General features: G+C 47.5%; 1 protein-coding gene across 4 annotated transcripts; it reads right to left on the bottom strand.

Moving 5' to 3' along the window:
* Positions 1-2521: 2521 nt before the first annotated feature.
* Positions 2522-14680, bottom strand: LOC149371332 (serine/arginine-rich splicing factor 7-like). Of its 4 annotated transcripts, none has more exons than XM_089565310.1 (5): positions 14531-14680; positions 13143-13441; positions 11950-12117; positions 9397-9559; positions 2522-2978 (listed from the first exon to the last, which is right to left on the bottom strand). In XM_089565310.1, the coding sequence occupies exons 2-4, from the start codon at positions 13379-13381 to the stop codon at positions 9430-9432; spliced, it is 537 nt and encodes a 178-aa protein (XP_089421436.1). In that variant the 5' UTR covers positions 13382-13441; positions 14531-14680; the 3' UTR covers positions 2522-2978; positions 9397-9429. The 4 variants fall into 4 exon arrangements, with proteins under 4 accessions (XP_089421436.1, XP_089421432.1, XP_089421434.1 ...); XM_089565306.1 differs by having other exon boundaries at positions 9434-9559; XM_089565308.1 differs by having other exon boundaries at positions 9434-9559; positions 13143-13354; positions 14531-14677.
* Positions 14681-15332: the final 652 nt, after the last annotated feature.

Here is a 15332-nt window from a genome sequence, read left to right as displayed (position 1 = left end):
CTTTGTGGACACCCGAACAGCGCCGTAATAAGAGATAAAAAGAGGGAGTGAAATAATATAGAGAGGTGTCGTAGTGAAGGTTTCTAATTTCTCATCCACTAGTTTTCCCCCCTCTGTAAACGGAGTTGGAAGCAAACCACAACCTAGCCTTCATCGAACGTTCTTTCCAAAGTACTTCGTCCAAACTTCCCTAATACTACGACAGTCTCACTCCAATTTCAGTTTTTGCCATTTTCATCCTCCCATATCCGTTCCCCAGATTATAGTGCCTAAGAGCATTCGTGGCACTATACCGAGATATAATGGTTAAATTACAAGCGCAAACACGGTAGCTGCGATATTCTAGTACACTCTAGCTGCGATTAGGCATGTCGTACTCCACGCAAATGTCCTCATGCTGAAAGGGACAGTGAGGAGAAACTGAAGTTGGTTTGTATCGACAGAATACCAGCTCCTGATACAAAAGCGCCACTCATACTGACAACAAAGCTCTTGTAACGGAGAAAACAGCAAGAACCAAAATTCTGGTATCGCCGCCACAGGCCAAACTCGCAAGTACAAGCGTGATGACGTCATAGGACAAAACAGTGTTGCTAGAACCAATGGTTCTAGCATCACTAGGACACGAGAAGTCACGAATCACTGAGGCGCAGCCAATGCCATGGCCGCCGCGATCGGCTCCGGCGGCGGCACGCGCCGTTGCTTCGATCGCGGAGGCCACGCCAATGCATGCGCAACTCTTTCTCTGTCCCGTGTCCGCTGCGGTGTCTAGCTCCTTCATGTCTCACCAACTGGCCTACACATCTACCCTCCTAAGCATGCGCAAATATCCTTGACGTCGCCCGATGGCGCCACGTACCCGGCAGCTACGCGCGCGCCTGCAGCATCAGGACCAATCAGCGCCTGCTCATCGGCGGTAGGCGGACTCCCGGTATTCCGCTAACGGTAACAAGGTACTGTAACCAAGGTACACGGTTTGCTAAAGGTGTCTATTTGCGAGAACTTCGTTGACGACTTCGAGAGCGGGATCCATCGTAACGCTGGCAAAACGCCGGTGCAAATGTAAACGAAGCGACGGCCGCAATAGCCGATAGATGCCTTCAACGTGCGGCCGGCGGTAGCTTTCTTTTCGGCTGCTGCTAGCCGCCAGAAATCACGGAGTCTGCGTTACGTCATGTTCACGTCACTTAGTCCTGTGTCGTCATAAGAGAATCCCAAGTTTGAATCAGAGCGGCGGGAAAAACTTTTTCAACTTCGAATCCAAATTTCTTAGAAATAAATGCATCTTTCGATGCCGGCCAAGTGGCAACAAAGCCATGAAATGCCGAACTATCGGGTTTTGCTTTTTAAAAAAAATAGAGCTCTCCTCACTGTCCCTTTAATGGCACATACCCACGGCGGTGGATGCCTTTGAAATGTAGGGAGAGAACTACAAAAGAGACTCCCTATGATGGGTTAGAGAACTGTGCAGTTACTTCAAAGCTATAGCATTAAATTCTGCAAGCTACCATCAAATGGTGCAAAAGCCAATCCTAATAATATGCGAGAATGGCATTTCAGCAAGCAATGCATCCCATCATATCAAATTTAGAAGGCAGAGCGTAATTCTATCGCCCACATCCCTTCCTAGCACTGACAAAACCACAGCAGAAAACCACCACCCGCATCTAACTATACTCTCGACAGCATACTACCATTCAAGCAAATAGAGCACCCCAACTTTTTATTCATAATGATGCTCTGGTCCTGCCCACCTCAAGTACAATCACATAATTCAAATATTTGGTCCAAACAAGATGCGGCCAGAGTTGCACGAAGACTCCAAACTAGGGGTGTGCAAATATTTTTTTAGTATTCGTGTTGTTTCGAATACTCGACACGACGCGAATATTCGTATCTAGCCGAATATTCTATTGCGAGCACCAGCGTTCATTTCCGTCCGCAAGTCCCATCGACAGACATAACATGGCGGCGCCCAGAGCAATGCGTAACGTTAGGCCATACAGTAGCTGACTGCGCTGGTGAACTTTTGTGGCTATACCTGCGAAGCTGGTATAGTCAACCTCACAATACGCGTCAGTTCAGTGCCAATTGAGAGGGCATTTTCTTTGACTGGAGAAGTCGTTTCAACAAGGGGACTACTACTGCCCGACCATGTGGAGCAGCCGGTTTTTCCTTCACAACCTTTTACGTTCATCCCAGCAACGCGCTTTTGTGCTTATGGCAAGCTAGCCTTGATCAATGCTGTGTACTAGCCATCTTCTCTGATATTTCCACTCTTCTAAGAACAATGTTCGACACCGATACTTTTTGTGCAGCCACACACACCTTTTGTGCTGATTTCATCACTGTTAGTTGAACTGTGATGTTCTTGGGTGCTGAAATAAATGGTTTGTAGTGGTTAAATGCGTCTGTCCTTGATTATTCGATTCGATATTCGGAAACAAGTATTCGTATTCGAAAAATTTGATATTCGCACACCCCTACTCCAAACCTACAGTAACAACACAACCACAACAAATGATGACAGCACATTTTATTTTGGACACACAGGGAGACGTATGGCGGTATTGAATGTTCCGCAGCAAGACATCGTGGGCAGCTCGGCGCCAGGGTGTGCACTTGGAATGTCCTTGACATAAAAGACAAGTGTGCCCCTCCTGCACTTTTGTACAAATTAAATTGCTAGCACGATTAAAAGGACAGCACATCTTCCAAGGAGCAAACAATCAACACAGACTATATGCCTAGCCAAACTGAAGAGGAGGAGGTAACATGAAATTACTGCAACAAAATGGTGGTTTCGGGAAAGATGCTGATGCAAGTTTTCTGGGTGATGAGGGACTGATGAAGGCTTGCTCTGCTGGCAACTGCATTCAGCATACAAGCGTGCAATGCTTTAATCAAGGTTTCCGTTGCGAGAGTCCCTGCGGCTGGGCGACTTTGATCCACTGCGGCCCCTCTTGCCAATGGGGGACCTGGTGCGAGAAAATGTGAAGACGGCACATTGTTCATCACACAACCCACCTGTCACGTGACACTGCATTGCAAATAAAATGTAAGCAGCATCTAGAAAGCAGACTGCAACTGGTTAATTGGCAACACTAACTGGCAAGCAGATTCACATAAAAGTTACTGAACTTCAGAAAGTTTAAAAATGCAGCAAACAGAAGCACAACAAACTGGCTGCCATATTCATGGGCACGCTTTAGTTGCAGTTTTTGTTACTAGCATGTTTTTTTAAAGGGACCAAAAACTGATAACACCATAACCAATTTCAAAACAAAATTCAAAACCAAATCTAGTAAGCATGTGCAAAACGAGTTTAAGGGGGGATGAGGGTCTTGAAAACTTGCCGTTTTTTATTTTTCGACATAACTTGTTGAAACTTAGCACGCAGGTGTATCATAGAATGCTGATTTCAAATATGCATTTAGATTTCAAATATCTCACCTGGAAGGAAATTTATCGCAAAACAACATTCAAATTAGGCAATTTCTTACGGGCCTTTATAGTAATTTATCAGTTAAAGAATGATTTTTAAGAATAAGTAGACATTTGCAAAGGCCCAAAGCACATGCTAAAGCTTTCTTTTTTCCTTTAAACATGATATATGAGCAATTAGGCCAAGTGTGGGCTAATTACCACCACGTCATTTTTTCTTTCCAACTTTGTTGTTTATTTATGATCAACAAAATTAGTTTGTAGACATTCTGTTAGCTTTAGGATGTGCTTTGGGCCTTTGCAAATGTCTGCTTATTCTTTAAAAATGTTTATTTAACTGATAAGTTACTAAAAAGGCCCGTAAGAAATGACCTAATTAGGATATTTTATTTTGCCATATATTTTCTTCCAGGTGAGATATTTGAAATCTAAATGCATATTCGAAATCAGCATTCAATGATACACCCAGGTGCCAAGTTTCAGAAGGATATGTTAACAAATAAAAAAAAAGTTTTCAAGACCCTCATCCCCCCTTAAATTAACAGGGTACTTGTGGTCTCTAGTTCTTACACTTCTCTCCGCACAAACTTGAATTCTAGTCACAGTTCATGAGACTTATCCATCCAGAGTCTTTCACCCCGAATACGAAAAGCGGTAGCAGCAAATAGGCAGAACATGGGATGCAGATTTCAGAAATGCTATCCCCGGAAAACTTTTTTTCACAACTTTTGGGCCCCAAAGATCCCTGTCCCATTTAAATTCAGGCAAACTACACTGCTTGTTGTGCTTATGCAACACACTGTGCTCCGGCGTCATCAGCTACCCTGCGTCGTAAATGCAGTAGGTTTCCACAGCTGTCGCTTCATCAACGATTCATCTTCAAAAGTAATGCAGAACACCGAGACCTAACAGGGAAGACTCAGTACGAGCAGTGCATGCCCTCTTGCTGCCACTCGCAAAGTTCACAAGATTTCAGCAGTGCCAGCTGACGTGCACCGGGAACAGGGACTGCAAAAATGCTGGCCACGTGAGGACACAGTCCATTTCTAGGGGCTTGAGTTTTCAATTTAAAACAATAAAAGTTCACCGAACTCCTCCTTCAAAATTCAGTTTAAACTGAAAAAGGTCAGTATTCTTGACATGCGCCTGCAGCTGGCTGGCTATAAAGCAGGAGTTACACTTGGTCAACGGAGTAAGATTGACGAAACGTTGCCAGGGGCGTTTTGAGTTGGTTCACTATTTAGGTAGTGCACTGCGCATTATGAGGTATCATCACTCTGTTACTTTGCATGCCTCCGCTGGCTGTGGGGGCTACACCTTGTCACCATGTGTCTGCTGGCGAGCACTGTTCCCAGTCATCGCGAAATGACCACCAAAAAAAGTCAGCTGAATTTTTTTTAAAAAAAAGGCCAAAAAGTACAGCCCCTATCCACTTCTTAAGGCAGAGATGGCCAGGCCAATCAAGAGAGCAGACATGCAGGAAGCAGCAGGTGTCTCCAAAGCCATCCCTTCCCACGTGTAGCAGCGTCATGCGTGCCACAGCAAAGATGCTGGTAGCTGTTTGCCCTAGCCATGTTGACTGCAAAACGTTTCTCCATTTTCACGTACATTTACTTCTCATTTTCTGCGTGGTCCTCGTGCAGTGAAAAGTTGCCAATTCACCACCTTGCTATATAATTCCAACATCCACAAAAATCAGTTTTCAGTCCCTTGAAAAATGCGGCGATAGACAAACAGCAGAAAAGTTGAAAGCGCATACTAAGGTTCCTAGTGCATATATTCAATTCAGCTTGCTGATGAAATAACTGCATCAACTAGCCAGCTAACTTAACCACTGTCCAATAGTTGCTCACCAAACAATAGCATTATCGCAAACACTGACACACATCCGCAGAAAAAAAAAAAAAAAAAACTGCAATGCAACTAACAATCCCCGAGGCACATGCAGCAAACAAGTGTGATAGAGTACAGGAGCCAAAATAAAGAAAAAAAAGAAGAGACAGGCCAGAACACCCAAAACCAGACTGGCAAACGGAAAGCACTAGTTACATGCCACATGATGACACAGCAGACACTATGTTTATGACAGCATGGCTGCTACTCGCTAGAGAACCCTCAAGCACAGACTGAGCAAAAAAAGGGCTTAGCCTGAAATTGTGGTTACGCTGTATGGCAGAAGATCTTTCACGTTAGTGTCAGTTTAAACGTCAATGCTGAAGTAAACTTTTTTTTAAATAGCTTCAGAACTGACAGCGTCATCACTCACTGGTGTTTTTAAACATAGGTATACCGGGTGTTTTTTTTTAGAAGGTCCAAAATTTTTAAAGAAAGGTAAATTCCATTAGATTTATTTTAACCCTGGGGCTATACTGAGGGCTACGGCGGACACCAAGTAAGAGGCAAACTACTTTAATTAGTTCGCTGATTAACTGAATACATTAATTAACTTTTATAATTTTTATTTTAGGGGATATGTTGTATTAGCAGAATTGGAGATCGTCTTCCAAACAGTCCAGCCAAAAAAAAAAAAAAGATTTTCATGAAAAAATTTTTTGCGCGCGTAACGAAGCAAGAAAAAGTCACCCTGGTAGGCAGCTTCACACTGTAACACAGCGTCTTTGAGCGCCTGTGACGTAGCTCGCTCCGCCCTGCACTTTGTGTCAATGCGTTTTTGTTCCAGCATGGCATTCCGTGAGGCCACGGAGCGAAGCGAGATAAGCAGTGATAGCGCAGGCCGCCAGTCTGGGATGCGTGACGCAAAGTGCAGGGCGGAGGGACCTACGTCAGATGCGCTCCCGCCGCTGCGTTACGGTGTGAAGATGCCTACCAGGGTGAATTTTTCGCGCCTCGTAACGTGCGTGAAAAAATTTTTAATTGAAATTGTTTTTTCTCGGTTGGACTGTTTAGAGGACGATCTCCAATTCTGCGAATACAACATATCCCCTAAAATAAAAATGAGAAAAGTTAATTAACATATTTAGTTAATCAGCGAACTAATTAAAGCAGTTTTACTCTTGCCTGGCGCCCGTCGTAGCCTCCAGTATAGCCCCAGTGCTAAAATAAATCTAAAGCAATTTACCTTTTTTTAAGAATTTTGGACCTTCTAAAAAAAAACACCGGTATATGGTGCGCGCCACGCCACAGTAAAAGCTCGTTCATTTTAATTTCAACAGAAAGTAAATAATTTCCAATTTATCCAAAGTTCAGATTATCAAATGACAAAAAAAAAAAACAAGCGACAAGAACCACTCGCATCCCAGCAAGTTTATTTGGTGGGCAATAATCATTTGATTTTGAGTTGACAACAGTGTGACAATGACTTTTTTTTTTCCACATTCCTTTCAATGCCGTGTCTGGTGTGAAGAAGCAGAACTGCTCTAAAATGGTTAGGGCTTCATGATGCGACATGGTAGCGGTGGAGCTCCCTCACGAGTGACTTGTGAGAAGGCTTCACCTACGACTGCCTGGACTGGAACCATGGCCGTACTTCACTGTGCACACGAACAGCAAACGGCATGCGACGAGCCCATACTTTTGGAGCACAGGACGAACTACGCTACGCGGAAGCAAGGGAGACGCTCTGCGGTGCCAATCAGTCCAAACCGGTGCATAGCTAGGCTCAGTTCGCTGGCCAAAACGCGGCCGACAGCCGCAGTCTCCGAGGGCTGGCACGAAGCTCAGAAGAGCGAAACCAAAACTACACAACCGCACATCTTCGGAGATGGCGCACAGGTGACTCTGCAGCAAGCAATTCAGGTTTGAGTTAAGGCTATTCTGACAACGCAGGTGTTGGCCAGGACCAAGCCCACAGATAGAATTATCGGGATTTCCGAACTAACAGGGGTTGATGAGCTTTTACTGCATATGCGGGTGTCTCGACGAATAGATAATAATGAATTAGCAATTTTTCAATGCAGAGGCAAAAATGTGCACTGGGCTACGCCCATGACGCTTCACACAAAAATGCCATAAAACGAGAGGAAGGCATCAACAATGCAATGGCAGCACGTGTGCTAGTATTGAGAGATGTGCACCGAACTCTCATGCTCCAAGAACTTCACAGCCAGCCAAGCCATGCGCCATCACCAAGCATGTGGAGTAGCCCTATACACACTGAGTGAATGCAAAACAATGTTGGGACAGGGTCTCAAATAAAAGCATTTCCCATCGCAACTGCCAAAAGCAAGCTAGTGCTGCACTACCCAATGATTCGAGGCACGTTCTTCACCATCAACAGAGAATAAAATGTTCCAAAGCTGGCCTGACACCTGCTCAGAATCGGGTAAGTAACAGGTTCTAGGAAAAGTTGAGCCAAGAGGTTAGGAACCAGACTATAGTGCTACACAAACACTACTCCTGCTGGCTATAGTCATGACAACATCTTGGCACGTACATGCATGTTTCACTTCTACTCCGGCCACCGACAAGCAGGACTACATTTCAGTTTCCTACATCAATATTCCCCGCTGTCAAACAATTGGTCATGATGCCAATAGCCACTACCAGAGTTGAGAGCTAGCAGGCAAAAGCTGCAGACTTTTCATTTGTATGTGATTACGACGAATAGCGCAATGCTATGAGCTGGGATGAGCGCCTAGACACATGCTTATCACCTACACAACTGCCTAGATTCTTCAGCCAGTTCACAAGCTCAACTTTAGCCAGCGAAGACATTCCTTGTCACCAACTAAGTATGTACAGAGGGCAATATGCTTGCCTAGAACACATCCTAGGAGTGTTTCGGCCTGAACACATGATATAGAACGATAACATTTGATTCAAAATGGTCTGGATGTAAGCATGTGCAGTTACACTCATAGGATTTCATCGCAATTTTTTTGCATTTATGGTCGCAGCGGCTTTGGGGGCTGCATAACACAGTTCGGTCGTTCTAGACATGTTTTTTGCCCTCTGTACTGTATTCACTTGTGCAATATGCGCAGTTTTTTTTTCTTTTTAATTAAGCCTTCAAAAAGGGGGGTGCAGAAATTACGTGAAAATTTTCAGAACATGTCCTAAAGAAACTCTACAGAGGTCATAACGCGCCATATATACTGTATATTGCCGCCTTTATGTAGAACTCCGATCTCACACCCCTCGCTGGATTTTGGACTAAAACTTTTAATTCCGACCGTTTGAGAGGCCTCAGGCCTCTCACCTAAACGACGGCCAGAAGGTCTTGGCTCCTGGCAGCGTTTTCGGCCAATTGGACAAGCTTTTTTCGAGTCTCCGGATCAGAGTTGAGTAGGAAAGCCTTCCATTGGTCAAGCGGGCATTTCCAAAGAAAATGAAAAGAATATGATTAAGATCCGCTTTGCCATTACACAGCCTGCACTCATTTGATTACTGCCCCGGATAATAAAGACTACACACAACCTAACTCTTAAGCAATGATTTATCAAAGTTGGGCGGGGGGGGGGGGGGGGGGGGGTACTTTGCTCTTTGAGTCTGTAATGTGTGATCTCTATGTAACACACAGAGATCCTGGGTCACACAGAGATCCCTGGCTCCCTGGGTCAGTTCAGAACACCTCAATCATGCTTGCAGGTATGTGGCGGTGGTGTCCACCTGCGAAAACTTACTTTATGTTTAGTGCTCAGCACTGCTAAACCACCAGCAATTTTTTGCTTTTCGATGGAGGCAAAATGCACCAGGCAGGCTAGGCAGTAATTTTATAAAGGGCACTAAACCTGCGTTTTGAAACGCAATATACTCATGTCACAATTTCTGTCACTAATGTCAATGACAGAAAGAGACCAAAAAAAAAAAAAATGCTGCAGCCAAAAATAAGGAGAGCACCTGAACTGTCCTCTGCCCCTTTACAGCATGCTCACCACCTACGTTCCCATGCAGCAGCAGCAGCAGCAGCGGTGGCAGTGCACAGCATGCAGTTGTGAGGCAGCCCAAGCCGGCGGGAAAGCAGGCAGACACAGCGTCGTCGAGTGCAGTTACCTGCTGTGGCCGTAGGGAAGGGTTGCGCGCCACTCACCGGCTGCGTGAGCGGCTCCGGGATCCGGCAGGCGGGGACCTCCGGGGTGACCGGCTCAGGGACCGGGACCGTCCACCTCCACGGCGAGGGCTGAACGACCGGCTCCGGGATCTTGATCGGCTACGGCTGCGCGAAGGACGGCCCAGGGACCCCGACCTGTCACTGCAGCCGATGGACTAGGGCATCGCGGGCCTCTCCCAAGTACAACTGGGCCACTGGGGGCCGTCTCCCAGCCTGCCTTCTACGCTCGCCTGCCCACCCACATCGTTCCTCAGCGCGGCAGGACAAGATGGATTGCCAAATGAGACCACACATGGACAGCGACAAGATATCAAATGTTGCAACAGCTACAGCTACGCAGATGTCCACCACAGATATAGTGTCATGCTTCGCCCGTTTAGAGCCTGGCGCCTACTAAGTCGTCTGCTACAACTAGCCTGCCCACTAGTTCCTAGACAGTTAGCCCCTTTATAAAGCTATGCACCGGAAGACAACACAGTGGATGGTAACACACTGTGCAACCAGTCTCAAGATGTGCAGTAATGCCTGTGCACCAGAAAGATGCAGTACTGCAGCCGCGTATGAGCTCATGGCTGCAGCCTGCCGGTCTCTACCGTTTGGAACAATTCGTGCCAAGCTCTGCTACCACCACGCGTCAGTATGCTACCCCAACAAGGCAGCTTTGAAATGGTACAGGCAGTCATCCACCAAGCTTCCTTTCTTCATTAACAAAGAGGTGAAGTGATCAGGCTTAACAAAAAAAATGAGATCAAGCTGTGCAGAGATATGAAGCAACTGTGAAAAATCTAAAAAAAAATGAATCTTTAGGGAAGGAATGATTGATGCCCCCCCCCCCCCCCCCCCCCCCCCCCTCCATTATCTGAATGATACATGAAAAACAGCTTATGTCAACTATCATTACAGTACACCAAAGGCTTCTAGAACTTTTTGAGAATTTCCACACTTAACCACCCCCATAGCAATGAATGCGCTGCGAAAAGTGACCATCCAAACCTCTCTCACCAAAGCGCTTACAACTGCTACAACCTCATCACACCATGGCGCAGTAAACAAGTACAGGTCACAGATTTATAACTCCCTAGAATCCCACCCCCAGGATTCTCTCTAGGCTATGAATGCTAGTGTACGACTTAACTCAAGTACATGTAATGTGCAAGGGATATCCTCCACCCAACACAACATGCAGCACAGTGCTACCTATTCCCCCCCCCCCCCCCCCCCCTAACAACAGGCATGTAAACTTGGCCAAACTGCAGCAACTGAATGCAGAGCCGTTCTTCGCAACGTCACACCACATCAAGGCCATTCCCCATCCGGTGTGCGCCCACAACCTTTCCCACAGGCCACACGGTGCTCAAAGTGACAGCTTAGTGAACACTGCTCCTGTGCTGCTGCATCTCCAGCATGCCTCAACAGAACGGCACACACTCCTCCACAGTCCACAACCACTATAGACACCCACCATTTTTTTTCCGGTCTAAACCTCTCAGCAACCAGAGGACAAGAGCTCCTCTCTCTGCATACCCACTCCCACATCCCAAAAGCAAGCCTCCCTGCCGTTCCCACCTTTACGAAGAGAGCGCCCACTACAAACCAATGGGGAGGGGCCCAACTTTTCACTGACTCCAACGGGAGCAGGGCGGCAGCCCACCAAACCTTGACGACACCACCACTCACCTTTAGGCAGCCAGAAGCTGCAGCCGCTGCCGCACATTCTGCCCACGTTTGCAGAGGCGCAATCTCTTGCCGCTAGTGGCAACTCTCGCTCGCTCTCTTCCCGACACCCTCTCAGTGGAAGTAGTAGTAGTAGTAGCGGAAGTGCGCAGTGGAAGTAGTAGTGTGTTCCGCGGAGCGCCTCGCCCCCATCGTGTCTCAGTGGCAGAAGAGCACTCTAGCAGACTCTTAGCAGAAACGGCAGCAGTGGGAGAGCAGTGCCGGTCGCCGCCGCCGCCGCCCCCGTGCAGTTGCAGCAGAGTGGCGGCCTCTCTCGCTCATGTGATCATCTCTAGTAGCTGCCCTTCTCTCTAGGAGCTGCAGTAGTAGTAGTAGTAGGGGCAGTAGTGGTGGCGCTGTGGCACCGTGCGCTGCTGCCAACCCCCGGCCGACTCAACCGAAGCCTCTCGGGCGCAGACATTTACGACAACGGGGGCGAGGCTCAGGCCTACAAAACATGGGGCACCACCATTACTCGCCACACACAGGTTCACATCCCCCACACACACACACGCACGCACACATTCGCTCACACACAACACACCTCCCCACCACTTCCACCCAACAAGTTTAGAGGAAAATTCCAACACCAGAGACTTCACTAAACTGCTCTACCCTTGCCGACAAAGTAATTGAAAACTGCATTGGCGCAAGAGGATGAACAGTGAAAGACATGACAGAGCACAGACGCTCACTTTGGCAAGAATGCTGCAACTATTCTGTCCTGACCAACTGAAAAATGCACACAGCTACTGCCCATGCACGGGACTGACGGCACTTACCGGGAGGAATTCCTGCGCGAGTAGACTCTGCAGTCTCTGGCGTAGTGGCCCCTTTCTCCGCAATCATAGCAGCGGTCGGTCGGTTGGAAAGGACGCGAGGAGCCACGGTAAGAGTTACGGGACTTCCCCGTGGACAACTCTACACGCACACGCCGGCCGCATAGCATTCTGTAAAGGAAGAAGAAAGCAGCCACCATGGTTATAATGTGGCCGCCATTCCTCTGCACTACCAAGAGCCTTGTCAACACAGTGCATGCTGGACAGAAGTGAATACTGCCTACACCTTTGGAGTTGTTTAGCCCCCCCATCTTGCTAAGCACTCACACGTGCAACCGAGTTTGGGACTGCTGTGAAAGACTGGCTACATGTGCATTCAGCAAATGCAGTGCAGTCCATGCATGCACAACGAATACAGCATTCTGCAAATGCCAGGCTGCACTAACAGACAACAATTTGGGGCAAACTGGGAAGACTATGGCACTAATATCACGGCAAACCGGAAACACAGGTTAACCTGTATGTTTAATCCATGTATTGCAATGTACACCACACAAGCTATGTGTGGTGCTCCATTATGGCACCGAAAACGTCAAGCTCGAGCCATTTAGAGCATGCACATTTCAGCCATTGGTTCAATCCAATAACACAAGTTTCACCAACAGGTTGAAATTAACTTGCACCATACGTTTTCACAGATGCATCTGAGTGAACATTGCTGACGCCAGCTGACAAAAGCAATCTAAAGTGACCATGCAATTCACCACTGGTCTTTCAAAGGTTTTCATACTCTGTGAGGGTTTTCTGCACATTTCTACTTTAGCCCCGAGATTGCAACTTCATCTGTACCGTCCTCAGCACGCTTAACACGAACGCTCGACTGCGCGTCCTGCACTGATATTACAGCCCCTGAGCGTTGGGCGCTGAGTCCGGTGTGTTTGCACGATTGAGAAAGCTCGTGCCCTGCTTCCACCCTAATATTGTCTCAGACGCAGCGGTCGACGCCCAGCGACGCTAATGTCAGTGGAAGACACGCGCTCGAGCATTCGTGTTAAGCGTGCTGACGACTGTATACATGCCACACTAACGAAAGCCAGTTTTTGATCATGCGCGAGCAGCATCCATCAGCACATCAAGGGCATGCAAGATTTCACGAAGGTGGGCAACCAAGAAACGCGTGCGAACGCAGTACTCACTTGCCGTCCAGTGCGCGCACAGCGTCCCGTGCGTCGCGGGGGTCTTCGAACTCGACGAATGCGAAGCCGGGCGGACTTCGGGCCACCCAGACATTGCGCAGGGGCCCATAGTAGCCAAAAGCCTCCTCCAACTCATGCTTGGTGCCACTGTTGCCCAACTCACCCACGTACACCTTGCAGTCTATGGGGCAGGTGTCTCTGTAGCGTGCCATCTGCGGAGAATCCCGGGAGGAGGACATTTTTGCGCGGGACTGCTGACGCCGGGGTCAAAAGCTGACAGCGCATCCACTGGAGCTGTCCTGGCGAATACCACACGCGCGAGCGCCGCCACACAAACACACTGTTAGCGGCACACACACACACACACGCACGTCGGGCGGCAAATGGGCAACGAGATGAAAGGCAGTGCTCAAAAACAAATGCTCCACATCCTTACTTCAGCCCATGCGCCTTAATAAAAATACACAACACGCAGCAAAACCGAGTACCAATTCAGCCGAGCTTTACTGCTAAATCCGAAGCCTCTTCTTGCGTTCTAAGCCCACAACGTGGGACGTGATCGGTTAAAGCCGCCGAGTACCAATGCGTCCGCTACGCGCGGTGGTGAAACAAACTTCCACGCTAACAGAACATGCACACGCTAAGAGTAGCCGGCACTAATTTATTTATTCCTTCAAATACCCCAAAGGCCCTCCGGGGAGGGTATTACATTACATACAACTCTAATAGTGCTGCATTTTCACTCCACAGTTCAGATCTGCACAGAGGTATTACGAGGGGCCAAGTTTTGTAAACAGGAAAGTAGTATTTAAGCATGGGGTACGCGAGCAATATATTTAAAGCCTTCAGATGTCAATGGCCTCACTGAGCACGATAGAAGCTGTTCAATAGAAGAAAACCAACTGCAGAGTGCAGTCAGACACCGCTTGTTGACGACGCTAAAGCGCTACAGTCCGTCACTAGTTAGTAGTTACGTTTACTAAACAAGGGAGAATGCACTGGTAAGATCGCCATACTGGAACAAGTACTACCGCGGTGATAAACGTAAAAGCGGGAGCTAGTGCCGCCATGTTGATGCCGGCATGTGCCAGCTTACGCTAATCGCTGATGAACGCCCTCCGCAAATAGGCAAGTTATAATTAAACACCACAGTATGCGCCCGATACCGCCTAAGCATGTGTGACAGCGTTTAGAGGAGAAAAAATAGCTTCTTTCACCGAGAGTACCCGGCTAGAGGTAAGCCTAAAAGCTCCGGGCTCTTTGTTACAAGAGTTTGTTTCTTGCACGAGGCACATGAGCAGCACGTGCATTCTTTTAATATGTGTTTGAAACTATGCCGAGCCGCTGGCTATAAAATTATACAAGTGAAATGCGTCAAACCAACTCACCTTTTTGTTAATAGTGCGGCGAGCCGAACACCACTACCCACAACGCCACGAGAAGCGCCAAGACCTGGTCCCAGCATGCAACGCCACAAACGCGATAACTCGAACTTCTGATGGAACGCGCAAACAAAAATTATCATCGCAGTAGAAATAAATAACGAATAAAATAAAAATATTTTACTTCAGTGTTGCTGCGTTTATAAGTGGAATAGTGCTGAACGTGGTGAAAACGGCGCAGCGCTGTATTACTCGTAAAAAAAATAATTAAACAAATGCGCCAGCAGGCGTCATCGCAGTCGCAGTACTGCATTGTGAACGCTATGAACTTGCCATAATAATTTTAATAGCAGTTTTTACTTTTAAATTCTGCGTACTGCATGTCAGGCAGACCCAAGGGCAGAGCTTCTGTATTTCTGAGCGTCGAAAATGGGCAAAATTAGACAGGACGTATGATCACCTGAGACACGCCGGACATCAGCGTTTGCTCTGCGTGTGTCTTTCCTACGTCCTGTTTTTCGCTGAAAAAATGCACTCGAATTGCGAGTAATAAGATCTTCCCTTCCCTCTTCCCACCTTGCGCTTAAAAACAAACTTCTCGCGTCGAGAGAAACAGAAAGACTCTATTCCAGCGGTTCAAACGCGAACAGTTAATTTGCTTGGCTGTTGCGCGCGGTTTTTGAGCTTCCGCTACGAACGCTTGCATGTCTGAATTGTAGTTTCACGGTGGCCAGCTGAGCCAAGCTTTCCCCTATGCATAAATGCGTATCGCCCTGTCCCGAGGCACGCCTACAAATTGGGCTGTACC

This window comes from Amblyomma mixtum, chromosome 1, assembly GCF_055824585.1.
Source record: "Amblyomma mixtum isolate Tamu chromosome 1, ASM5582458v1, whole genome shotgun sequence".
Lineage (NCBI taxonomy): Eukaryota > Metazoa > Arthropoda > Arachnida > Ixodida > Ixodidae > Amblyomma > Amblyomma mixtum.
The sequence above is the reverse complement of the archived record's forward strand: the minus strand, read 5'-3'. Positions and strand labels throughout refer to the sequence as shown.

Excerpts from the sequence above, each read along its gene's own strand:
- LOC149371332 (XM_089565306.1), bottom strand. The coding sequence starts at position 13,381 with ATGTCCTCCTCCCGGGATTCTCCGCAGATGGCACGCTACAGAGACACC. Across the intron at positions 12,118-13,142 it reads GTGCGCGCACTGGACGGCAA|AATGCTATGCGGCCGGCGTG; the intron begins GTGAGTACTGCG and ends CTTCCTTTACAG. Across the intron at positions 2,979-9,433 it reads CGGAGCCGCTCACGCAGCCG|GTCCCCCATTGGCAAGAGGG; the intron begins GTGAGTGGCGCG and ends TTCTCGCACCAG.